General features: G+C 40.0%; 1 protein-coding gene across 1 annotated transcript in view; it reads left to right on the top strand.

Annotated features, from left to right (window-relative positions):
• Positions 1–27,485, top strand: part of LOC124155450 (kinesin-like protein Klp61F) — a 62,730-nt gene that overhangs the window by 14,679 nt on the left and 20,566 nt on the right. The window contains exons 8-9 of the mRNA XM_046529269.1: positions 10,207–10,389; positions 12,097–12,368. Of these exons, the coding sequence (XP_046385225.1) occupies positions 10,207–10,389; positions 12,097–12,368 (455 nt within the window). The remainder of the gene's footprint in view (positions 1–10,206; positions 10,390–12,096; positions 12,369–27,485) is intronic.

Below are 27,485 nucleotides of genomic sequence, written 5' to 3'. Positions count from 1 at the left end.
ACTCTTGGTATTAACATCGGCTTTCAACCCCAACGAACTGTGTTGTGTGGAACCTACTTTGATCTTGGGAGAATCCGCATCCCGGGTCGAAATGTCTCCGTTAGACCTGTTAGCTTCGTCCGCCGCGCGTCGACCGTGATAACTACCAGTGTGTTTGCTGCGTGTTGCCGAAGACAAGAGCGTCCTCGTCGCCCTGACAATAGCTTCCAAGTCGGCGCAATTGGGAGATATTCCCCGAACGCGAGTCTTTCTGTATAATTCCAGTTAATCTGTTACCTCCATATGCAAGCGTGAAATTAGTGCGGGAATGAACATTTTCTCCGTTCGTATCTCGGGAGGTCAGGTGGGTGGCTCGGAGGAATGCGAAGGACGATGCCCGCCCACGCCGCGCCGCCCAATGACCGCTCATTTAATTGGCTTTCGGAAGACGTTTGACAGCGTGGCGTCGTCAACACAGATATAAACACCGATGTCGTCATTGCGAGGAGCGCCTCTGCGCACTAATTAATGGGAAGAAGTGGTCAAACTTAAGCGGATTATCACAACTACGGGAGACGGTTAAGAAAATGGGTGATGCTTTGCCTTTTAAAGCAGTATATTCACGACTAGTTTTTATACTTTCACTATCTTTTCACGTTGATCTAATTTTAAACCTTGAAATTTGTATCTACATAGCAATGGCGTGTCCAGCGATTTACAGCAGAACTAACAGTTTTCGAAAATCATCGGTATTGCTGTATAGTTCCTTTGCGAGGTTTGTGCTACCATTCTTACAAGTTCAGAAACCTTAAGTGGTAGAATTTAGCGGGTGCGATCGAACAAACGCTGCTCGTAGTGTCTTTGAGAGTCTGTTATACGTTATTGTATTAGCATTTGGTACTGCTCTGGCGATGTTAAGCATACGATGGAATCTGTGTCTTTTCAAAGTGTTACGTCCGCTACTTCTAGCTTTCGGCGTTTAACGAGGTGTACACTTGATATTAAGCTAATTGTTACCACTTGTCTCCGCTAGGTTGTAGCACAGTTTTTCGAGGGAATTTGAAAAAGTATGTAGAGGAGGGTACGAAAAATACTTAATCGTCGGCGTTGTAGAGCCAAAATAGAATGTTTCGTGATGTGCGTTCGATTTATGAAGTTTATCCTCATGGATTTGAAATACAGTTGAAGGTCAAGTATGTTCGTGCATGTTTGGCGTAAATATATATCGTTATTAATACAAATTCTATTCCATACATGCCTTTTCGTCTATGTGTTGACTAGTCTCCATAAACATACGTTATGTATTAAATGCCATCATTTAATCTATACCCCACTGTTGTGTCCCATATTTTGAGTTTGTGTTCTCTCAGCATTTTTGCCTTTGGCGACCTATATGATACAGGATTTGTTTTGTGCGGATCTCTTTGTGTATCTTTTTATCTGTAAAGCTCCCAAGAGATGGAACACAACCAAAGAAGCACACAATAAGAACAGACAATAGCTTTCTTCTAATTTTCGCCCCTAATTTGGTGGTTTTTGTTTAAGAAGAGATGAGTGGACATGGGCACAAACGAGAACATGAGGAGGAGAGAGTGAAGATTAAAGATTAGTGGATCCTGCATAGGCATGCGTTGTGGAATGTTTGCTATCTGCATGCCTGCTCTAAGGTATTCAATTCTAGAAGTGAGGCAGGAGGTGATCTCAAATTTATTTGTAGTCTTGCTGTAAAAATATTTACCACCTTTGTTTGGCAAAATTCATGATCTCCATTGGTAACTTATCATTCTCACTCTACTTATGCTGTTGTAAATTCTGCCTGAGGTACAGAAGAACTTTTTCATGGCAATTAGGGATGGGTTGGACCTACTCTAAGCATGATGAAAAAATAATGGGGAGCTTGTATGGGCCGTCGATTGCTCTAAAAACTATTTTGAATAAGTAAAGTGGATTCAGTAGCTCGCAAAAATATCTTAAGTTTCTCCATTCATCATCAAAAGAAGTAAAAAAGTTGACTTTAAAATTGAGACAATTTTCTCTGAGTCGACCACTGCGCGAAGACACCCGAGCATTGCCGAGGCCAGGCGTGACGTCATAGGTGCCTAAACAACCGTAGAGAGTTGGGATATACGCTTAACCCATGCTGTAAAATTTGTTATGAGGGAGTATTTAGCTGCTTATCGTCAATTTATTTTGTTTAGTTATTCTTGGGCAAGTTTTCCTATTGCTATTGTGCCACGATTATTACTTGGGATATTAATAATGCGACATCGGGATGATGAAGTACAAGCGTTTCACTTCATATGTGTTTTAGTTGTCAGAAACATGGATGGTAACGTTGCCGCTCGTTCAAATAGTACACCTGAAATTCATCTACATCTACATAATACCCCGTAAGCCGCATAAAAGGTGGGGTGTGTTAGGATGCCAGCCTTTTTTTTGGGGCACCAAAAATTGACACCACGGCCCTCATGGAATTTGTTATGACAAATTATCAGTATACATCGGCCGCAAATCGAGATGTAAAAGAAACTAGTAATACTGGAGGATAACGATCATAAGCGTAATGAGCTGTGCTGTTTAATTTGGCAACGCCACATTAGCGGAGAAGGTAGTCCTATCCGTCCTACGGTACGAATTCACAGCAAAACAGTCTGCACACAAGCCACATGTGAGATCGCGAAGCGGTTCCTTTGCCAACACACACACACACAAGCTACAACATATTTCAATAATATATGTAAATCCATACACAATTTACCAGCATGTTTCATAAAAATAAAGTGGGAAATAGGCAAATACAAGTATCAAAAACCCAAAGTCACCATCATTCTTATATTCATCACGTAAAACTTACAATGGCAGAGCTCATCGTGATGAAAACAACTATTTATTCACTGATTTAAAGCTGTAAATTAGCCCACGGAAATGACACAGGTGACTTTTCTCACTATTATTTGTTGATATAATAAAAAAAACAAACTTCACACACAGCTTTGATCTTGATAGTTCGATCGTGAAATGTCATATCTGTGGTGAACAACGGAGGTGAACATGCCACTGACAATTTTTTGGCACTACTCATAGGTATTTATCGATAGCGTAATAGCACTTTTTACAATTCAATCGCGAGGGAACACTGCTAACTTATGGCCAATATTTTACAACCATGTCAAACTTTGTGCATTACAACCACTGGCACTGTGATTACTAGCAATAGCTTCACGGGAGATGTCACGTTGAAAATAACACTACTTTGTTGAATAAAATGTTCCTATCAGCAAGCAAAAGTTGCATGACTGGAATTCGCCTCATAATACATGCACAGTAGGGCGGATCGCAAAAATCGATTTTTTTCAAATCCATCTGGCCCAATGAAAAAAAGTTGTGGGACCGATCAAAAATAAGGCCTGAAAAATTTGAGACCTGTACGTGAACCCCTGACCCTCGCTCAAATGCAATTTAGGGGGGGAGGGTCAAAATTTGAAAAATACAATATTTTATGGTCATTCCCTATAGATTTTGCCGAGTTACTGCACTTATAGGGCAAAAATGTCGTGGATTTTGACGTATCTGCCACCGTTTAGCCACAAAACGCCTAATTTGAGTCCGCGAAGAAAATATTCCAACGCCCACGCAGCGTCGCGGATACCAGAGCCGCAGGCCGATCCCTTCCCCTCCACGCTCGCTTATCCCCCTCCCACGCCTCTAATACAGCAAAATTCATCCCGCGCATGCTGCTAGGAGGTCGTTTGTCTTTGATAATATAAATCAGAAGATGGTAGAAGGTAAAAAGCGATGCGTAGTGAGACGACTTGTCCCTTATTTGGCGCCTCGTCGGCGTTAAACAAATCGATGTTACCAACTTTTAGAGAAGTTATGAAATAATTTTAGACCTGCGCACGCAGGAAAGGAGACTACGGTCTATGAAGACGCCTCTCGAGTGGCTATGAAGGTGTGCGAACTATGGTGACGCGCTTCTCTTCCATTATGAATGTGACTAAATGGATTTAGCGGTACCACAGGAAGTACTAAAACTTACGGAAAATCCTAATAGGCCAAAAGTGGGTTTTATTGAAGTATAAGACTCAAACAATTTTAAAGGAACATTTTAAATTATGCGATATTTTTGCGTGTAAGAGCATGGAGGAGCATAAGTATTTTGAAAGACAATCTGACGAAAAGAAAGATGATGGCTGCTGGATTGAACCCTAATGAAGCTCGACAACTGAGGAAAAAAGGGAATCTAAGGAGAACGTTGAGTCATCATCGTCAATTCTTGTACGGGAAAATAGTATCAAAAATTTTCTTCATCAATTCATCCGACGAAAATTAAACTGGCGAGAAATTAGCTGATTTGTATCTCTACTTTCCTCATGAAATAAACATTAAGGACTGTAACCTCAAATTGGAACTTCTTCGGGGAAAATGCGTCTGCCAACTGTGATAGAGGTATATGCAAGAACCAAGAAACAGCAATGCTCGTTCCCGCAACTTTAGCTGACGCAAAAGTCATAACTTCGTAAGATACATAAAAGCTAGTGTACCAGAATTACTTACGTATACAGAAAAAGATGCTAATTCCTGTAAATAAGAAAAGAGGGGTGTCATCAAAGGGTCCATTTTATTGGAATGAAAGACTATACTCTTGTCTGATGAAAAAAGGCAAGTGGACTTATCAATAGAAGTTTAGAGGGGAATGTGTGGTGTTAGTTGAAGAAACAGGGTCCCACTTTTGGAGGTTTGCCTCCCCTGTCGGAGGATTAGCAAAAGTTATAAAATCTGCGATTATCGATTCCTTTCCGAGTGAATATTAGGTACACAGAATTAAAAAGGATTTGATTATGATGGTACCAAGCGAATACCGCCCAAAAAGGAGGCATCATCCCTTTGCTATAAGCATAATTCCAACATCCCTTGCAGTGTGGGTAAACTCTTCTCGGGATTCCCATCGGGTTAATTCTTCCATAATGGCCAACATTTCAAGCTCCGACTGGGGGCTCATCCTAAGGGATAAATTTTGTTGAACCCCGAAAAGAGTTTACCCACATCATTCGCCGGGAAAGCATCAAATCATATTTCATCCCTTACAGTGGTCTATTTGCTAATTGCACTATGTTGACTTGGATTTGCGACATAAACGTTGGGAGGGTAATCTAGGGACCCAATTTGCGTTTCTGCAAGGATGCGTTTGGTGACCAATCCGAGATTTTTTTAATTGCTGGATTTTAATATCGACATAAAGGCTGATGATATATTGGAGAGAGACTCCGGTTCCTTCGGCTATATCTGAGCTTAGCGCTGTGGAATTTAAAAATCTATTGATGAAAGTTCAAATTTAAATTTCAATATTCCTTTTATTATACATACGGACGAGAGATTTGCGAAAGAATTTACCAAAACTTTGTTGAAAGCAGCAAAAGACGAGGAATGACACTAACATAAGAAATACAGACTGGAAAGCAGGTAATTGAGTAATTCCTTCGTGATTGTTCCTCACTGGACGATGCTGATACATCAAATTATTAGTATTATTTTAGTAAGATTAGTAATATTAGTAAGACTAACGAAGAAAGACGCACTTGGTGTGAATTTTGTTGCATCTGGGGCGTTCGAGAGGAGATCGGGGAGGGTGCGCCGGTGGCCTTCACCCTTATTCATCCATTTAGTCACAGCTGTCGGAAAATACCGGAATAGAAATACATAACCTAAGTTTCCAAACCTTCATAGCCACTCGAGAGGCGTCTTCAAGACCGTAGTCTCCTTTCCTGTGTGCGCAGGTCTAAAATTATTTCATAACTTCTCTAAAAGTTGGTAACATCGATTTGTTTAACACTGACGAGGCGCCAAATTAGGGACAAGTCGTCTCACTACGCATCGCTTTTTACCTTCTACCATCTTCTGATTTATATTATCAAAGACAAACGACCTCCTAGCAGCATGCGCGGGATGAATTTTGCTGTATTAGAGGCGTGGGAGGGGGAGAAGCGAGCGTGGAGGGGAAGGGATCGGCCTGCGGCTCTGGTATCCGCGACGCTGCGTGGGCGTTGGAATATTTTCTTCGCGGACTCAAATTAGGCGTTTTGTGGCTAAACGGTGGCAGATACGTCAAAATCCACGACATTTTTGCCCTATAAGTGCAGTAACTCGGCAAAATCTATAGGGAATGACCATAAAATATTGTATTTTTCAAATTTTGACCCTCCCCCCCTAAATTGCATTTGAGCGAGGGTCAGGGGTTCACGTACAGGTCTCAAATTTTTCAGGCCTTATTTTTGATCGGTCCCACAACTTTTTTTCATTGGGCCAGATGGATTTGAAAAAAATCGATTTTTGCGATCCGCCCTAATGCACAGGCAGTCCTAAACGACGAATTCTCCGGAACCTATGAATAAATGTATGAAGTTATTGCATATAAAAGCATAGCGGACATTAGTAAACATCAAAATTGTTCTAATTAGATACTTAAATGAATGATATTCCGTCGATAACATCAACTTACAATTAACTTATCTCTCTTCCAACGGCCGTGGCTCAGACTCCTACAGAGATGTTATTTAGGTATTATAAAATTTTTCGTTTAACTGCTCCAGTTTTATATTTTATGCCCTTACTCAGATACTTAATAGTATAAATAATACAAAATATGAGGGCTTCCGAGCCTCTATCATCGGAAATTTTGCTTTAAATAGAAAATAATCTACACGTCTCACAAACGAAGCTCTCACAACGGCAGGCAACTATTACAAACAATCACAACAATAGCTTCGCGTGATGTTCAGGCAGCTATGACGTCATCGAGGCATCGTCTGCAGTGGCTTGGGGGGGAGGAAGTTTTTGGCGCACTTTAAAATCCGTTATATTTATCATTGAATATCTTGCGAAGGAAAACTCAGATTTACATGCTGTTTCCTTTGTTGAATTCAGAAAATAATTTTCCGTCCGCCTGTTAAATAAAAAAGAATTCATGCAAGTTCCCCATTAGCCTCTTAGTTTTCTTCTCTGGTTACGGAAGTTGTATCTCCACATGGCATTAACAATATGCTAATTATGAGTGATAAAGTAAACTCTGTATTGTGGTGGACTTCATGTGTTGGGTTGCTAAAATATACTTGCTACAGGGCTTTACAATTTTCATCCTTCTTGTTAAGATAACATCATAGGTCTACATGGTTAGTAAAGACCTGGTTGCACTTATGTCATTAGCTTCAAACTGGATGATACGTGGGTTGGAATTATGGAGAGAAATTGGGTCTGAACACACAAAATAATGGTGAGGTTTAAAGGTTACTTATCAGGCAAGAGAGTTCATTGTAGTGTGTGCCGTGTTGCTCATGCGGCATAATTTAAATCTTTTTGTCTTCTCCTATTTTCCATATCAATTTATTCACATGTGATTTTTAAATATGTATCTGGAAAGCCACTGGCTTGTTTTCTGTGCAGAATTTGAGAAGTAGATTCAGCAGATTCTCTCCTCTCTCATATCACACTCTTTATCCATATGATTTGGTTTTTATATATTTCCACAATAGTATTCCCTGTACTAAGATCTTACCTGCTTGAGTTCTTCAGTTATATCTTAGTAGATGTCCTCCACTTCTTTGTCTTCATAATCTGCCGTAGGCATGTAAATCTTCTCCACTGTAGTAACTAGAGATGGGTCGAATAGCAGATTTCTCGAATTCGAATATCGAATTCGAATATTAAATCATTGCTCGAATACTCGAATACCTCGAATTTCGAATACCTCGAATACTCAATGATGAATACTGGAATGTTTGACTCGGTTGCCTATGCAGCAGGCAACACAAGATTTTGGGGAGTAATTTTGATTTCCTTTAAATGATTCAAACAGGAATTTAGCTGATTAATGAATATTTTAATTTTATGGAAACAATTTGGTGTATAATTAATTCAACTAACATCGCTTTACCCCCACTCCTGCTGCCAAGTGCTAGCTGACAATCTGAGGCATTTTGCAAAATACAAGCTCTTTTCCACCGGATTTTCTTCAATTATTTTCAGTCCATCTTTGAGAGTTCTCACGAGATAAGAAGATGAATTGGAATTGCTATCAGGGAGAAACCAAATATTCTGAGAAAATATCCCTTTGTCTGGGACTGTAACAATAAACATTTATAGCACCACTCATAAATTGTAACTTGATATATGTTTTCGGAAAAAAATACTGCATCAACTTCCGAGAAGCTCAGCTGCTCATATCGAGTTTCGCTAGAATGCTTAGTCTCCATCGTATTTTGACATTTATTTCTTTGCGTAAAATGATTAAATAAACTCAGAAATACGTCGTGTTTGGTCTTATTCTTTTTGAAATTACGCGCACATTACTAATATTTATATTCAATAAAGGTGTGACATCAATTGACGAAAGTCATTCTTAGACACCTTTTGTGCTAATAGATGACTCATGCAGCGGTTGACCTCCACAGAAATGGGGAACTTCGAAGCTGTTAGGGAAAAAAAAGGTCAGTGGGGGAGAAAAGGGAGGGCCCGAAACACGTTTCTATTGTTCTCGTGTAACTTGGTATTTCTTCGAAGCTAAGGTCTTCGTAATATGATCCCTGCGCGAGCTGTGACCTTTTTTTTATTTCGAAGAAGAGGAAAGCCTCAGAGGGGGGGGATAGTGCTGAATGGAGAGGGATACCGGATCTTGGGAAATGCGCTAATGTAAGTATCCCACGGTACTCACACAGCAGTTGACCTCCAGAAATGGGGAACTTCGAAGCAGGTAGCCAGAAAAAGGTCAGTGGGTGAGAAAAGGGGGGAGGGCGTGAAACACGTTTTTATTGTTCTCGTAACTCGATATTTTTTTCGAAGCAGGGGTCTTCGTAATGCGATCCCTGCGCGAGCTGGGACCTTTTGTTTGATTTCGGAGAAGAGGAAAGCGTCAGAGTGGGTGAGGCGAGAGCTGAATGGAGGGGGATAGCGGATCGTGGGAAATGCCCTAAGGTTGCTATCCCACGGCACTGAGTCCTGGTGGGGGGAATCGGGGATTTTCGGATTTTTTCACCCGACCGTTTTCGGTTCCCCTCGACGAACTCTTTTCGCCGCTAAAATCCACGAATTTGATGTAATTCGTCAACTTGAGTAAAACGGCGCTGCGAGCACTAAATGACTACAGTTCTCTACATTTTTCCGAGTCAACTAACAACGACGTGTGTGCGACAGTGTATGACGCGAAATTCAAAGTATTCGAGGTATTCGAGGCGGTACTTTTCGCATAACTATTCGAAACCTCGAATATCGAATACTTTCTAGTATTCGAGGTATTCGAGTATTCGCGGATACTATTCGCACATCTCTAGTAGTAACTATGAGTGGTTTCTATCTACACCATTGCGGTCATGTCAATTAGCTGCTGACAGCCTTTCACAGGAATCCTGGCACTCATTCTGATGATTTTAACTTTGCCATTAAGCAATCCTGTGTGTATTAACCTTGCTAGTATCTCACATATTTCCATTCGCAGGGGTGTTTCGGTTATTGGTAACTCCCATGACGGTATTTTATTGAAGCACAAATTCCTAATTTACTCTTTATTGCTCAACTTGATTTACTCATTAATAAACACTCGAAAGACAAACTTGATGTATTTATAAATATCATAAATCTATAAAATACATCCATTGTTTGTGATTGACCAGACTAGTATTAGACTGATGTATTTTCTTTCAGTTTATTAAGTTAAATAGGCCTATTTAATGGCTGGAGCACTGATTTACATGGTTCATCGTGAGGTCATGTCCAATGGATTTGGCTCTATGAAATATTCCCACGTCAATGATTTGGCTGAGGTGTATTGTGCCGTTGAAAATTTTAGATATCACATAAACTACTTTGGCAGAGCTCAAATATAGTAAAAATGATAGTAGAAATGATATTGTCTCACTTGATGAAATTAGTTGGCTATTAAATTTTTTAATGATTTACGAAATACACGTAAAAGTGAATAATTTGAATAATAATTATTTACAATGCATTCCAGTCATCCATACAGAGTGCTATGATTGAAAAAGATATGGGTTCTCTCCGCCCATTTTGAATGCATGTGCTAAATTACAAACGTGGGTGCAATTTGGGTAAATGTCTTTTAGTTGTCAGGTTGAGAGTTTGACCTCATCATTGGCCATGTTTGGGTGATGACATCATTATATGCCCAATGAGTTGTTATGACTGCGTTTGAATGGAATCTCTTTTCTGACTCTCCAGGAGTACACTGAAGAAATAGAGAGGCTGAGACGAGATTTGACCGCTACTCGTGAAAGAAATGGGGTGTACATGGATGAAGGCGAGTACACAAGGATAATAGCAAAATTGTCCTCCCTGGAAAGTGAGAATGCCGAAAAGTACACGCACATCAAAGGGCTTCGGGAGGAAATGGAGAAGATGGAGGTGAGTGGATAATTTTTCCTAGAAACGATCATATCTCCTCCCCCTACCGTAGTAGCTTTTCCCTTTTCTGTTATTTTGTGACATATCTCACTTCAATTTCTCATTTTCCCACAATCTGTTCATATTTGTTAATTTTTTTGGCATATTTTTCCATTTTTTGCTAGAGACAGGTCCTCCTGTACTTTACTTGACGTACTGTATTTGTATGTATTGTGTAAATAGCTGGACAAATAAATTTAGTATTATTATTAGACCTGAAATTTACCTTATGAGATTACTTTGCTTGAGCAATTACTTTTAGTCTGTTAGAATATAACTGACACAAAACGCTATTTCATATAGTAAATGTTAAAACGAGTGAGTACAGTGAGTCCTCGTTTAACGTCACTTACCGTTCCTGAAAAATGTGACGTTAAACGAAATGACGTTAATCGAAGCACAATGTCCCATAAGAAACAATGTAAAAAGTGAATATCGGCTCCTAGACCTCACAATTCCTACGCGAAAAAATTTTAGCGTATCATATTTGGGCCATTTCTTACGATGGGAATGCCAAACTATGGCATAAACACGAGTCCCTGTCTTCATTGACGGCAATACCAGCAGCGACGTACATCCTTCTCCATTTTTGTATCTTCCCGCGTTTGTTTTTTCGGCTTCGCTATGGTGGTCACCTGGGCATCATCGCCTGGGCATCATCATCGCTGAAACATCGTCGCAGTTACAGGAACCAATTATTGAGAACACGGCGAAAAAGTGACGACAAATACTCCGAGTTCTACCCGGAAAAATTCCTAGAAATCACTTTTCAGGTTCCAGAAAACCGTTATGTCAAGTAAAATTTGCTAAAACTTGACTTGACATTTACGCACTTAACATTTGCGCACCTACCTAAGAATTCATTTTGCAGAAAATTTGCTATAAACGTAATTGAAATTGACAATAAACACACCGTTTTACACTTTGTTTAGACTGACTGTATTACCGCCCACAAAACGAACAACCTGCAACGCCCGCCGCTTCGCATTTTTTCTCGCGCGAAATTTAAAAGACCTGACCAGACCTGACGTTATCGCGAAGCAAAGGTGCGATAAACGAATGACGGTCTCAAAATTTTCGTGACGTTAACGCGAAATGACGTTAAACGGGGTGACGTACAACGAGGACTCACTGTATCTGCTAAATCCATTGAATAACCAAGGATGCAGTTGGACACATCATGAGATCAATACTTAAGTCCTTATTAGTACCGCTGGGGTTAAATACGGTAGAATCCTGATTTTAAACCAAAGAAACTATCATCTCCAGTTGTAAAAGCAAATAGAATTCCCATTCCAAAGGATGGTGTTTGCACTAGATGTTAATCGGAATGTAAAAGCAGTCGTGTAAAGATAGCAGGAGTATGCAGAGTGTTCCTCCTCTGCTTTTTAATCAATGTATCAATAGAATATTGACAAAATCTTCCTGCATCTTCTATAAATCAATTAAAAGTTGATGATGTTGACCTGAAATAAAAAAAGCTGCCATAATTGTTTCATAAGGTGTCCCAGTGAAACCTCACTTCACTCTACCTTACCATCATCTAAGGTCTTCACCGATTGGCTGACTTTTAAACAGCTAAATGATCTAACTGCTTGGTTATATATTTAGTGAATTATAATATCAATTAACGTAATAATATTCCCACTTGGTGCTACTAAAATGCAGGAGCTGTGCAATTCATTAAACATGGAAGTGAGTGAGAAGCAGACTGAATTGATTCGCCAGACTGAGGTGCTGATGGAGACTGAAGATTGCTTGGAGCGCACTAAGTCCGTCTTGGTGTCCACAGAGTTGGACAGGAAGCTCAAGGAGCTGCTTGTTGGTTACCACGAGGATAAACAGCGGTTGCTGAGTGCGCAAGCCCACTCCCTGTTGATGGTCGCTGACCAATCATCCTCCGATGCATCACTCCTGCAGGAGAAACTTTCCAGGAAAAGGTAATTGCATTTAGTGTTGATCCACACCGTGGGAATGTGCATGGCATTTGGATTCCGATCATGTCAAATGATATTTCATAGCCATTTTCTTTCCCTTAGTGTTTATACGCTGTGAAGTTGAGCTCCAGACCTTATTATATGAGGTTGGCATTTCAGCTGATAATTTCGACCGTGGTATAGGGACAAGTATTTCTTAACTTGAGGAAACCTCGTCGGCTCAATCTATTCACTTATCCCTCGTGAACTGTCAGTCACTACTCCCTCACTTTGACGAATTTAAAGACCATTTTGTGCTGAGCTTGTTTGATGTTATCTGTATGACTGAAACTTGGCTTAAACCTGTTGTGCCTGATGATATAGTGTACCTTACGGGTTACAATTTAATATGTCATGACAGGACTGGTAAGAGAGGTGGTGGTGTAGGTGCATTTAGTCAACAAAGATTGAATTACTCTTACGTCTTAGCCAGTTCCCCATCCGAGTATTGTTTTTCAACTGAGTATATTATTATAGAAATCTTTGGAATTATGTGTCTAAAATATTGTTAGCTATAGTAATCAGCCACCTAAAATTACTTTATCACCAATTTTGAATCAACATTTCTACAGTTTTATCCAACATACAAAAATATCATTATCGTTGGTGACTTTAATGTGAATATGATGAATCCTGAAAGTTATGATTGTCTTCACTTAAATAATTTCTTTCACTGTAACAATCTCCACCTCATCTCTTTGCAACCTACTCACCATACTCTGAATAGTCATACTTACCTGGACCTCTGTGTGGTGGTTGACACGGAGAAACTATCGCACTTCTCACAATCTCCAGTGCCTTTCTTATCTACACATGACCAAATATCCTTTTTGTACAATTTTGCCTTTCCTTTTGCTGAACTCCCTACTTTTGTATTTCGTGATTTCAGAAACTTCAATCTCGAAAGATTTCTGGGAGACCTTCTTTCTGTTGATTGGTTGCGCATGACTCAGTCAATGGCATCGACGATAAACTTAAATTTTTTAATGATTATCTTGTGAGTTATTTCAATCGATATGCTCCTGTGCGTATAATGGCGTCCTAAACGACCCTCCGCTCCCTGGTTGACCATTGGCATTTGCGAAAAAATGTGTCAACCTAGTCACATTCGTAGAGCCTTCAATCGCTCCAAGCAGCCAGCTATATCTTCATGCTGTGTACAAACGCCTGAGAGCCGAGGTGAAGCTTTTTATAAATGAATCAAAAAGAAATACCGTATAAGCTTGTGTAAGAGGCGCACACGTGTAAGAGGCGCACCCCTATTTTGAGCATCGGAGCTATAAAGAAAAAAAATTTACGGCATTTTTTTTATACTATCGCGCGGTGTTGCAGACGTACGCCGGGAATTTCGACAGTTATCGAACTTTCCTCTTTCAATATTAATTGAAAGAGGAAAGGAAAGGAAAATTTCCTCTTTCAATTAATATTGAAAGAGGAAATTTTGATAACTGCGGCGGTAATAGTGGTATAAGAGGGAGTAGAAAGAGTTCCGATCCTCTCTTCGCATACGCCGTTGCTCTGCAATGCTTGTCCTACTCACGAACAATTTTTTTTAAATGCTCTCGCAGGAGTATTGCAATAGGATTGCAGCCGTGGAAAATTTTAAGGCAAAACACGACAGGCATTTAGCACGAACCTTCCCAAGAGCTTGGACAACAATCGGGCAATCTCAGCGCCGTAGGATAATAACCACGTCGTAGATTTAACGGAACCACCCTCGGTCCTCCATCAGCCAATGCCTCTGCCGTTTTTTTCCCTTTCCGAGGCCCCACAGGAAAACATCAAGTTACAGGGGAACAATGGAAACGTGTTTCATCCCTACCCCGTTTCACCAACTGACCTTGATCGATCTCCCAGTTTCTGGAGGCCAAATGCTAGGTGAGTCATCAACTGAGCCCGAAGATATCTCGATAGCTTTCAATAATTGTATGACACGCGCGAGGTTCAAAAAAAGAAAGAGATCTAACGAGACGCATATCTGACAGAATTTAAGTTTTTTAAGATCTAATTGTTTGACACAAAGATTTACAGTTACAACAAGGCTACTTATATTCAAAATAGTCCAAACAGGACAATTTCGGAGGAAACAAGCGTAGCATAAGCGCATTCAAACAAGACGAGACGGACTGGAAACTTAATGCAACGCAAACTGCGTATATCACATTGCTGCTCCTTTGCCCCTTAGCTTTGAAGGCAACGACGTCAAATGCAAGATCGGACGTGTTCTTCCCCTGCTCCTTCGCTCATAGCTTCGTAGCTTGAAATACGGAGGGGAGGGATCGCGCTCCTTCCCCTGGACCTCTCCTTCCGCGCTCTTCACTTACAAGCATTTCTGATTTCTTCCATCCACAATTTAGTCCAACAATGAACACTCTCGTTCGAATTTTTTAAAGCGCAGGTTTTGATACCAATATAATTTTCAGTTGCAATAATCGTCATATTTTCGTCTGAAGATGATTTTTGGAAAATCAGGCCCTCAGCGTAATGGAAATTACTCGGCAAGACAGATATTGACCAGATATGTCATTCAAAAATACGCGTTTCTCTAAGTTTGATAAGCGATTACTATATGCAGTATAAATGGCGCGGGATGCCCACTCGCGGCGGTAAATTTAGCGCGCCCTCCGGAGCGAAAAACCCCCGCGCGATCTTTTCCATGTTCACCTCTGGGGTACCGACGTGACAGCGCGATGCTTACAAGAAAAGCAAACAGGAGCATTTTAAAAATACGTCACTAAGGGAGAAACTCCCCTGCCTGCCGCTTGTTTTTGACCTAGGATTACAGATACAGTAAAATTCGGTTATAACGCGGGTCTAGGGGGACGTAGTTTACACCCGCGTTATCGGACAACCGCGTTATTACGGGAATCTGCGTGGGAAGCAATAAAAAAAACCCTTTAAGGTAATTTTTATAGCCAATTTATTTGCGTAATACATTATTAAAATATTTATTTTATGATTTAGACGCTCTACTTTAACGGGAGTTACTAAAGTACTCGGATATTTTCTTTTGCCGCGATAGTTGATGGCGTTTCTTTGTCACGTAATTTTTTATGCTTTGCAAGTGCAACAGATGAATACTATCGCAATCACTTTGTCCCTCCAACCAATTCATCAATTCACTTATATTATGTAATAAATGGCCAATTTTTGGCATCTCGACCTCATTTTCGTCTTCTTCATTCTCGCTCTCATCTTCCGATGATGCAGCTGTTTTTGCGCGGCTCAGGACTGCAGCCACAATTTCTTCGTCACTCTTATAAGCAGATACAGGAGTTTCCTCGTCTTCGCGAACCCAGGCCTCGAGATCACTCACAAATAGTTTATTACAAAGAACATCTGAAGCTTCACGTGCGTCCTCTTCCGTGAAACCCAAAAACTCGTCTTCGTCTTCCATGCTATTGCCCGCTGTATACTCGCACTTTGACCAGCAATTTAGGATTGTAGCTGAAGTTATTTTCTTCCATTCCAAACCAATATTATAAGCCATGTTCTTCAGGGTGACTGTTTTCAGATATTCTTGTACCTGCAGTTCTGAATTTATGACACTAGTGAGCAATTCCCGCCGATAGTGGGCTTTAAATGCTCTGATTATCCCTTGGTCCATGGGCTGAATAAGAGCTGTCGTATTTTTTGGTAAAAACGAAGCCACTATTTTGCCATCCCTCGATATCAAGAGCTCAGAAGACGGATGGGCCGGACAGTTATCTAACAGAAGTAGTGCCTTCTCTTCTAACTTTTTTGATCTTAAGTGGCTCTTAACCGATGGAACAAAATCTTCATTGAACCAAGATAAAAAAATGTCTCGAGTCATCCAGGCATTCTGTTTTTGTAATTTATGGGTAGCGCTGTCATATTAACGTGCTTGAAGCACCGAGGACTTCGATTTTTACCAATACACAGAGGTTTTAACTTGTGACTTTCTGATTTGTTAGCGCACAGTAATAAAGTCACTCTTTCTTTGCTCATTTTTATTCTGGATTTATTTGCCGACTTCTTAATATCAAGTGATTTTGTTGGAAGCAATCTGTAGTAGAGAGCGGTTTCATCGCAGTTATACAATTGCTCTTCAGTGTACTCACGTTCATCAATCATCTTGCGTATAGTCCCACAGAATTCTCTAGCTGCTTCACTGTCACTGGAACGAGATTCTCCTTGCATGTTAACTAATTGCGCTACCCCGTGGCGAATTTTCCACCTCGATAGCCAGCCAGCAGAAGCAACAAAATCATGAGCACCACCTATTTGTTTATTTAATTTAATTGCCTGTGCTTGTAAAAGTGGACCGGATAATGGAACACCTTCACTGCGCTTCTGAACAAACCACGTAAACAAACATTCATCCACATCACCAGCAGCACTCAATCTGGCCTTTTTTCTATCAAGTCCTATTTCGTCATCCACTTGATCAACAAATGATCGTAATTTATCTTCTTCTTTCATCCAACCACGAATAGTTCCTTCAGGAACACCAAACTCCCTGAATAAACTTGATTTTGAATCACCGCATTTCACTCTGTCGATTAATTATGCCCAACTTTTCTTTAATTGTGTAAGTTTTCCTTTTGGCAGACATCGTTTTTACCCTAAAATCAATGAAAATTTTCGTAAAAAAGTAATTTTCATATTAATATTAAGCCAAAGACAAAGGTAAAACAGCTCATTCATCATTAAATGCTCGAAGCCTGTGGGCATTGAGTACCTACCTTGGTTTGAGCGCCGCGGTGCGAACGTACGAAAGAGAATTATCTCAATCTCCCTGAATCTAGAAAATTATTATAGCCGTGCAACACACTTTTCAGCTCGAGTTCACAAGACACAATGACCGATCAGGAATTACCGAGTTTTTTTATGGCTACGAAACAATGTATGGAATACGTCGCCAACCGCGTTAATACAGTCGCTTGAAGTACCGCCGTTGCGACGCGTCGGTAAACACGCCGAGATAAAATTCGCCACAAAGTTACCTACCTCAAAAAAAAAATCAATGTAATCATTTCGGGGGACATGGTGAGACCCGCGGTATATCCGAAACCGCGGTAAAGTGAGGCGCGTAATAACCGGAATTTACTGTATATCGTTAATTACTCACACTGAAAACCAAGGCCACTCAGTTCCCCTTAGACTCGCAACCGGTGAAGGGGAGGGGGGAAGATAAGAAGTTTGTGTAAGAGGCGCACCCTCATTTTCGGCTGCAATTTTTGGGAAAAAAGGTGCGCCTCTTACACGAGCTTATACGGTATTTCTCTAGAACCCTTTCCTGGCTTCAAGAACTGAAGGGCATTTGGAAGGAACTGTGACAACTCGGAATAGTCCGAAGATAGCAAAACTATTTGGCTCCTAATCTTGCTGTGGATGAACTTAACAATTATTTTACGTGTCTAGCAAACACTGATCAAGGAAATTGCTCTATTCATTGCTCTCCTGTACCCAATTTCCTTGATCCCACTATACCATTTTCAGACCAAATTTTCTATTTCCAGTCTGTTACTCCCGATGTGCTAATTAAATTTATCTTTTGGTCTAAATCCAATTCTACGGGTGTGGATCAGATATCATATACACCCATGTCTCGTATGGCGCAATTTCGATATAGCGCAAATTCGTTCCTCGGGGAAACATTGCAACGCAGTGTAGCCTAATCAAAAATCTTAAACGCTCTCATGATAAAACGTGAACTTGCGCTAAGTACACACAAAATTTCTATCATTTTACTCATTTTAATATTATTGCTTGCCTCAAATCTTCTTTTTTGTTTATATATTAATCGAAATCCATTGCTGCGCAATGGCCAAAAGTATTACTTGTCATTGGGTCCAGATAGTCGGCCTACCGAAGTAATTTATCTCGTCTCCTTAACAGAATGATAATAAATAATTTATATCGTTAATTAAGCGTGGGGCTAGTGGAAATGAGATTTTTTATAGCAATACAGTTTGAGGCGTATTTTTTCTGTCATAGGTTATCGGGCGATTGACTTCAGGTATACGCTAAATCCTTCAAGGTCATCTGTATTCACGGGGGAGAAATGGAGCGGTGGCCGAGGTGCGCATGAATAGCATCAACACATAAAGGGTCCGCTAAAGAGTCTCAAACACAATGGCTTCGTTCCCTCCCCGCAGTCGTAGGCCTTGTGCGTCTCAGGAATACAGTTCAGCTGTAGAAGGTGATTTAGATTTAATATTTAACAAAATCCCTGACGAAATAAAAGATTGCACCTCAATTTATGTATTTAAGAACAAGCTGAAACTCCTTCTCTCTAAAAAGTGCTATTACAGCATTTCCGAATATATGGAAGATAATTTGTAAATATGATAATCTCCATGATGCTAGTTGTGACATCTTATTTTGTCCATACTATTGTATTGTACTTATTATTTTCATCAATTCTTATGTATTTAGATAAATTATTTTTATTGTTTCCATGTAAATTGTAAATCTTGATGACACATCATCATTGTATTTTTATTTGATATTTGTATTAGCTTTTTTATGACGTAGCCATGCAATTGTACTCTTGCCAATCGGTGAAATAAATTATTATTATTAGATAGAGCTATACAGACTAAAAACCAAGAGAATATGGCAAAAATAGGAAATCGTGTAGAAAAATCAAGAATTTATCAAGAAAAACCATAGGAATTGAAAGACGTCAATTGCTTTGAAAATGGAGAGCATCAAAGCGATATTGCGCGGAAGTTTAAACGCACGATGCCTTATTCTGAATAAAGACGAAGTTAAAACATCAATGACCTCAGCTGCACCAACTTCAACCAAGCGGTCTACACATACGGAAAGTTCATAGTGAATCAGTTCAAAAAGACGAGAGTGGTAATCGCTCCGAGACATTTAGTGAAAGCTCCGGTTGGTTCCAGAATTTAAACGGCAAGCAGGTATTTTCAGTGTGGCGATATCAGGTGAATCTGCAAGTGTTGATAGCGCAGTCACCACAACATTTTCTGATGAACTCCAAGCTGTGATTGAAAGTGGCTCCTTTCCCCCTCAACTAGTTTTTAGTGTTGACGAGACGATATTTTTTTGGAAAAGAATGCATTCTCGTTCATTTATTTTCAGGGAAGGGAAACCCGGTTCTGGTTTCAAGACATTTAAAGACTGTTTCACGTAGCTGCTAATGACTCGGAGGACTTCAAATTAAAATGATTTATCATTCATAAACTCCGCTAGCTATGAAATGGCATTCAAAGTAGCATTTTCCTGTCATTTCGATGAGCGACAAAAGGGCCTGGGTGACACAATAGTTGTTTTTAGACTAGTTTAAAAAATCGTCAACTGCCGGCAACGCATTACGTTCCCCTGAGATAGTAGATGTTAGCCCACCCGCACGACAGGAGGGAATTTCAAAAGCACGTAAGAATTTTTTTTAACGTGAATAAAAGTCTTTGAATGCGTGCATACTATCTTTAAAGATGTTTTAAACTACAAACATTTGTATAAATAATGTTTTCTAAGGCTTTTTATGAGAATATAGATGTTTTAGAGGAAATTCAATACCCAAGAACGCATCCCTATCTTCCCAATGTTAAAACGCTCTCGTATAACGCAAATTCGTATAGCGCAAAGACCCCAAGGAACGCATCCCTTGCGCTATAGGAGACATGGGTGTACAATGATAAATAAGTCTTATGAGGCTATTATGCCATTATTCTTAATGCCTCAAACCCACCTGATTACCAACCAAACTCTATACTTTGTACCCTCTCCAAAGGTTTAGAATGTATTGTCCATTTCCAAGTAGTTGAATTTCTTTCCCAAGAAAACAGTTTTGATCCATTCCAATCTGGATTCCGCAATAACTTCTCTACTCATTCCGCTTGAATAAAATTTACAGACGACTTACAGTACGCTATAGATTAAAAATTGATAACAGTGCTGATTTTAGTAAGGCATTTGATTGAGTAAATCACACCATCCTACTTGATAAACTGAAAAAATCAACTTCTCGTGCTCTGTGCTAAATAGGTTCCATTCTTACTTACTGTATTTCTCCGAATATAGTCCCCCTCTGAATATAGTCTCCCCCTCCCCTAATTTTGAGGCCTCACTTTCAGGAAAATATTTAAAAAATATTCTTGAATATAGTCCCCCCTTTACTTTTACCATGGGAATTTTTGGAAAAAATGGGGGACTATATTCAGATAAATACGGTAGTTACCCGTTGTCAAGCTGTGAGAGACAGTCAAGGAAATCTCTGAACTTGGGCAACAGTCACCAGTGGTGTACCCTAAGAGTCTGTCCTTGGCCCCCTATTATTCTCTCTGAACATACTTGACCTTCCCAATCGTCGAAAGCACACCAATTACATGCTCTATGCCGATGATCTACAAATTTACCACAGTTGTTGACCCTATGAAATTGATGAGGCCGTATCAAAAATTAATGAAGACATTACTAGAATAACCGAGTGGGCCACTCTTCACGATTTCATCCTAAATACAAGTAAAACTAAAGCTATTATCATCGGCAGTGCAGTCAAATCTCGCTTAAGAGGTACCTCGCATAATGAGTGATTCGCATAAGGAGCTAAACAAAATGTAACAAAGTGACCCCTTAACGAGCGATGTTTTGCAGAACGAGTGACGAGGAGACATCATGGCGTCAGCAGGAGGTTCCTGCCTGCATCTTGGCTATCAGTATATGTTTGGAGAAGCAGCAAGCTCGGACATTAAGGCAGCCGAGGACTTCATTGGCTTATTCAAGAACCTTGTGAATTCTGAGGGTTATCTGCCTCAGCAGGTTTTTAATTGTGATGCGACGGGTCTCTTTTGGAAGATGATGCCAAGGCGAACTTATATTACAGCAGAAGAGAAGGCATTGCAGGGCCACAAGCCAATGAAATACCATCTCACATTGTTGTTTTCTGCAAATGCAAATTGCAATTTGAAAATTAAACCGCTGCTCGTTTACCATTCGGACAATTCAAGAGCCCTCAAGAAGTACAAAGCCCAGAAGAGCAGGCTACATCTCATGTGGAGGTCCAATAGGAGGGCTTGGGAGACACGTTACCTTTTTATAGAGTAGATCAATGAAGTGTTTGGTCCATATCGACACCTCCACTGCATAAACGCTCAACAATCGCCCACTGAATCAAATCCGCTCATCTAGTACTATAAGGGCTATCTAGATGAGCGGATTTGATTCGGTGGGTAATTGTTGAGCGTTTATGCAGTGGAGTTATCGATATGTAAAAAAATATGATTGAGATGAATTTGCCGCTCCGTGCCTTGCTTCTTATGGACAATGCTCCTGCACATCCTCAAGGGCCAGAAGATGACCTCATTGAAGAATATAAATTCGTCAAGATCCAGTTCCTGCCTCCTAACACCATTCCTTTGCTTCAGCCCATGGATCAGCACGTCATTTCCAATTTTAAAAAGCTCTACACTAAAACTGTCTTAGAGGTATGCTGCTTTGAGGTAATCGAAGGAACCAAACTCACTCTCAAGCCCGAATCACACTTCCCAATTTATTGGCCAATCCATTGGATATTGGGTTATCGTCCAACGGACACAAACCAATTAATTTCTAGTCCAATATCCTTTTCACATTATTGGACACAATTTCTCGCCCAGTTTGGAATTTAGAACAGGCTCTGTTTTTTTGCGGCCATTCTCCAATCAGAAGTCAGTTATTTTGATTCCAAGTGGCCAAAAGAAGAAGCTCTTTGCAAAACATTCGGTTTGGTTGTACAGTGAGTCCTCGTTTAACGTTGTTGATTCGTTCCTGAAAAAGTCAACGTTAAGCGAAACAACGTTATACGATGCAGTGTTTCCCATAAGAAACAACGTAAAAAATTTAAATTGGTTCCTAGCCATGTTCCTAACAATCCATTTCTTCGTGAAGAATCCAGAATTTCCCAGGCGAGAATCCAAGGAAGCCAATTATCGAAGCCGTAACTTTAAGCAGACTTTGTGACCAATCGGGAGACACCTGTATCAGGCCAAAACGAAAAAATCTGAATCTGACACTCGGAAGCACGAGGATAAAGGGCGAGTCAATTTTCGTGATGATATGAATATTTTAACCCGGCGGAAATCGCGAGAAACATTCATTACCGATTATTCACTTCAGCATGATAACGATTCATTCGAAACGAAACGAATTTTCATAACGAAAAGGTTGGGAAGAAGGCATTATTAAATGAAATATAAAAACTAAAAAGAAAGTATTTTAATGGCGAAACATCGATATTTTCAGTAACAGAAGAAATTTTAATTGTAAAAACTCGACCTGCAAACCTAAAACTCGACCGATCTCTCCAGCAGTTGCACCTTCTTCAATTCTTTTAATAATACCAAGATTTTGTTCTAATATCGCCGTTTTTTCTTCACGTCTGAAGAACCGCCAGGATAGCCACTCTTCTTCGTGGACATTTTTTTCGGTTGGCATCAGGAAAATAAACGGATAATGGGTAAATGAGGCGATAATTATTCGCTCAGACGCATATTTAACATACGCTACCCACGCCAACCTTTTCTGTCGAGCGAAAATTACCAATCGCATTAATATAGTAATATTTACTATAAATCAGATGCGCTTGCGTCCTATTCGCCATTCATTTTTTTTTTCGCCGCGCATAATTTGAACAACGTTATCGCGAAGCAATAACGACGTTAAATGATCAAGGGTTTCAATTTTTGGGCAACGTTATCGTGAAACAACGTTAAACGGGACGACGTTAAACGAGGACACACTGTATAACATTGGTTTTGTCCCGAGAATCTGCTTGAAATTTCTAAAAAGTGTGAACGAAAAAAGTTGTTTCATTATTGACTGATGCATACAAATCACACGAATGCTTATGCTCATTATGTAAAATCATCTAAATACAATGGCTTTCTATAGCGGGACATTAGAACGTTAATATTGGTGTAAATATTGATACGTGTCATACGGTATGTAACGTCCAATATTTTAAACAATATTGCACTCCGATTTATTGGACAATAAATTGGAAAGTGTCATACGGGCTTCAGAGTTTTGGAAAGACCACTTTCACATCGTTGCCTGCCTCAAGATGATCGACAAGGCATGAGAGGGGGTCACCAAGAGAACCCTTATTCCTGCATGGAAGAGGCTTTGTCCTGACAGCGTTGTTGAACACAACTCTGAGGAGTTTGAGCAAGTGCCTGCTAAGCTTGTAGTCGACGAGACTGTGTCACTGGCCAAGATTACGGGGCTAGAGGTGGACAGCAACGACATCAATGAGCTAGTGGAATAGCAGAGCCAGGATCTGACCTCGGAAGAGCTTATTGAGCTGTATTCTGCGTTACAGCGAGAAGTTGGGGAGAGAATTCGTCAGGGGAGGAGGAGGTAACAGCCTCAGCAGAGCAACAACCTTATAGCGAAATAAGGGAGATGCTGAAGTCATGGGAAACTGTTACATGGTACATTGAGAAGCATCACCCTAATAAGGCAGTAGCTATTTGCACTTCAAATTTATTTAATGATAACTGTCTTTTTCACAAAATTTTGAAGCATAGGCAAAAACAAATCTCTCTGGACAACTTTCTAGTAAAAAAGGATGTATTATAAATAATAAATTACATTTTTATGTATAAATGTTTTGAGCATTTTTTTCGGAATGGAATGTATTATCTTATTTTACATGGATCCCTATGGAAAAAATTGTTTCGCATTACGAGCAAGATTTGGGAACAAATTATACTTGTTAAGCGAGGTTCAAGTGTACTACGATGATACATAACATTAACCTGACTACATACTACTACCAATATTGTGGTAAACAGCGTACAAATACCATATTCCAGTAATGTGCATAATCTAGGGATTACGTGAACTGCCAACTTATCCTGGGATTGTCATGTTAATAATATTTCTAGCAGGATTCATTCTATACATTATCAGTTAAAAGTTTATAAATACTTACTTCCTTTTAATAGTAGAAAAAAACTCATATTGTCGCTTATTTTCTCTGTAATAGATTACTGCTGTCTTGTTTATAATGACCTCAATGAAGAAAGTAATTTAAAACTCCACTCCTGCCTTAGGCTCATTTTTGACCTTCGGAGAGATGTCCGCATCGCACCATGTTATAAGCAACTAAGATGGCTCAACGTCAAATACCGTAGAGAATACCTTCTGGGATCCTTTTTGTTTGCTCTATTTAAAAACAAGTCACCGAGTTATCTGTATGATTTGTTCCTTGGTTGTCCCTCTGTCTCTACAATGTTCACTAGGTCTGATCCTAATATGTTATATTCCCCTGGGCATTGCACTACTGTGAACAGTAAATCTTTTCTCGTTATTGCTTGTTGGAATTGGAATTGGAATGAGAATTTGAGATTGAGAGCTTTTTGTCAGTGTTTGTTTTAAAGACGGCTTGTAAAATAGCTCAATTTGTAGTTTTTTACTATATTTCATGCACTTGCTGTGATCACTTATCTTATTAAATGGAATATCATGGTAGTCATTTATCGTTTTAATCATTTTTATTGTATTTAATGTAATGTGCTATCAAAATGTAATTTATGTAATTTACCGTTTAAGCGTGTGTAAGAGGCGCACCTTTTTCCCCAGAAATTGCAGGCGAAAATGAGGGTGCGCCTCTTACACAAACTTCTTATCCTCCCCCCTCCCCTTCACCGGTCGCAAGTCTAAGGGGAACTGAGTGGCCTTGGTTTTCAGTGTGAGTCAGTCATCTGTAATCCTAGGTCAAAAACAAGTGGCAGATAGGGGGAGTTTCTCCCTTAGTGACGTATTTTTTAAATGCTCCGGTTTGCTTTTCTTGTAAGCATCGCGCCGTCATATCGGTACCCTAGAGGTGAACATGGAAGATCGCGCAGGGTTTTTCGCTCCGGAGGGCGCTCTAAATTTACTGCCACGAGTGGGCATCTTGCGGCATTTATACTGCATATAGTAATCGGCTATCAAAAGTAGAGAAACACGTATTTTTGAAGGACATACCTGGTTAATAGTCAATATCTGTCTTGCCGAGTAATTTCCATCACGCTGAGGACCTGATTTTACAAAAATCATCTTCAGACGCTAATATGAGGATTATTGCAACTGAAAATTATATTGGTATCAAAACCTGCGCTTTAAAAATTCGATAGAGTGTGTTCATTGTTGGACTAAATTGTGGATGGAAGAAATCAGAAATGCTTATGAGTGAAGAGCACGGAAGGAGAGGTCCAAGGGAAGGAGCGCGATCCCTCCGTCTTCGAAGCAAGCAACGAAATACGGAGGGGAAGGAGCGCGCTCCCTCCCCTCCGTATTTCAAGCTACGAGGCTATGAGCGAAGGAGCACGGGAAGAACACCTCCGATCTTGCATGTGATGTCGTTGCCTCCAAAGCGAAGGGGCAAAGGCGCAGCAATGTGATATACGCAGTTTGCGTTGCCTAAAGTTTCCAGTCCATCTCGTCTTGTTTGAATGCGCTTATGCTACGCTTGTTTCTTCCGAAATTGTCCTGTTTGGATTATTTTGAATATTAGTAGCCTTGTTTTAACCATAAATCTTTGTGTCAAACAATTAGAGCTTAAAAACTTAAATTCTGTCAGATATGCGTCGCGTTAGATCTTTAGATCTCTTTCTTTTTTTGAACCTCGTGCGTGTCATACAATTATTGAAAGCTATCGAGATATCTTCGGGCTCACATCAGTAGATGACTCACTCCATTTGGCCTCCATAAACTGGGAGATCGATCAAGGTCAGTTGGTGAGACGGGGTAGGGATGAAACACGTTTCGATTGTTCCCCTGTAACTTGATGTTTTCCTATTTTCCTGTGGGGTCTCGGAAAGAAAAAAAAAACGGCAGAGGCATTGGCTGATGGAGGGCCGAGTGTGGTTCCGTTAAATCTACGACGTGGTTATTATCCTACGGCGCTGAGACTGCCCCGATTTCCAAGCCCTTGGGAAGGTTCATGCTATGTGCCTGTCGTGTTTTGCCTTAAAAATTTCCATGGCTGTAATTCTATTGCAATACTCCTGCGAGAGCATTTAAACAAAATTGTTCATGAATAGGACAAGCATCGTAGAGCAACGGCATATGCGAAGAGAGGATCGGAACTCTTTCTACTCCCTCTTATGCCGCTATCACCGCTAATTAATATTGAAAGAGAAAAGTTCGATAACTGTTGAAATTCCAGGCGTACGTCTGCAACACCGCGCGATAGTATTAGAAAAAGCAGCAAAATTTTTTTCTTCATAGCTCCGATGCTCAAAATAGGGGTGCGCCTCTTACACGTGTGCGCCTCTTACACACGCTTATACAGTAATATTATTTTTAGAGATGGGTCGAATAGCAGATTTCTCGAATTCGAATATCGAATTCGAATATTAAATCATTGCTCGAATATTCGAATACCTCGAATTTCGAATACCTCGAATACTAAATGATGAATTCTGGAATGTTTGACTCGGTTGCCTATGCAGCAGGCAACACAAGATTTTGGGGAGTAATTTTGATTTCCTTTAAATGATTCGAACAGGAATTTAGCTGATTAATGAATATTTTAATTTTATGGAGACAATTGGGCATATAATTAATTCAACTAACATCGCTTAACCCCCACTCCTGCTGCCAAGTGCTAGCTGACAATCTGAGGCATTTTGCAAAATACAAGCTCTTTTCCACCGGATTTTCTTCAATTATTTTCAGTCCATCTTTGGGAGTTCTCACGAGATAAGAAGATGAATTGGAATTGCTATCAGGGAGAAACCAAATATTCTGAGAAAATATCCCTTAGTCTGGGACTGTAACAATAAAGATTTATAGCACCACTCATAAATTGAAACTTGATATATGTTTTCGGAAAAAAATACAGCATCAACTTCCGAGAAGCTCTGCTGCTCATATCGAGTTTCGCCAGAATGCTAAGTCTCCGTCGTATTTTGATATTTATTTCTTTGCGTAAAATGCTTAAATAAACTCAGAAATACGTCGTGTTTGGTCTTATTCTTTTTGAAATTACGCGCACATTACTAATATTTCAATTCAATAAAGGTGTAACATCAATTGACGAAAGTCATTCTTAGACACCTTTTGTGCTAATAGATGACTCATGCAGCGGTTGACCTCCACAGAAATAGGGAACTTCGA

Source organism: Ischnura elegans, chromosome 3, assembly GCF_921293095.1.
Source record: "Ischnura elegans chromosome 3, ioIscEleg1.1, whole genome shotgun sequence".
NCBI lineage: Eukaryota > Metazoa > Arthropoda > Insecta > Odonata > Coenagrionidae > Ischnura > Ischnura elegans.
Note: the sequence above shows the minus strand (reverse complement) of the source record. Positions and strands in the feature narration are given on the sequence as shown.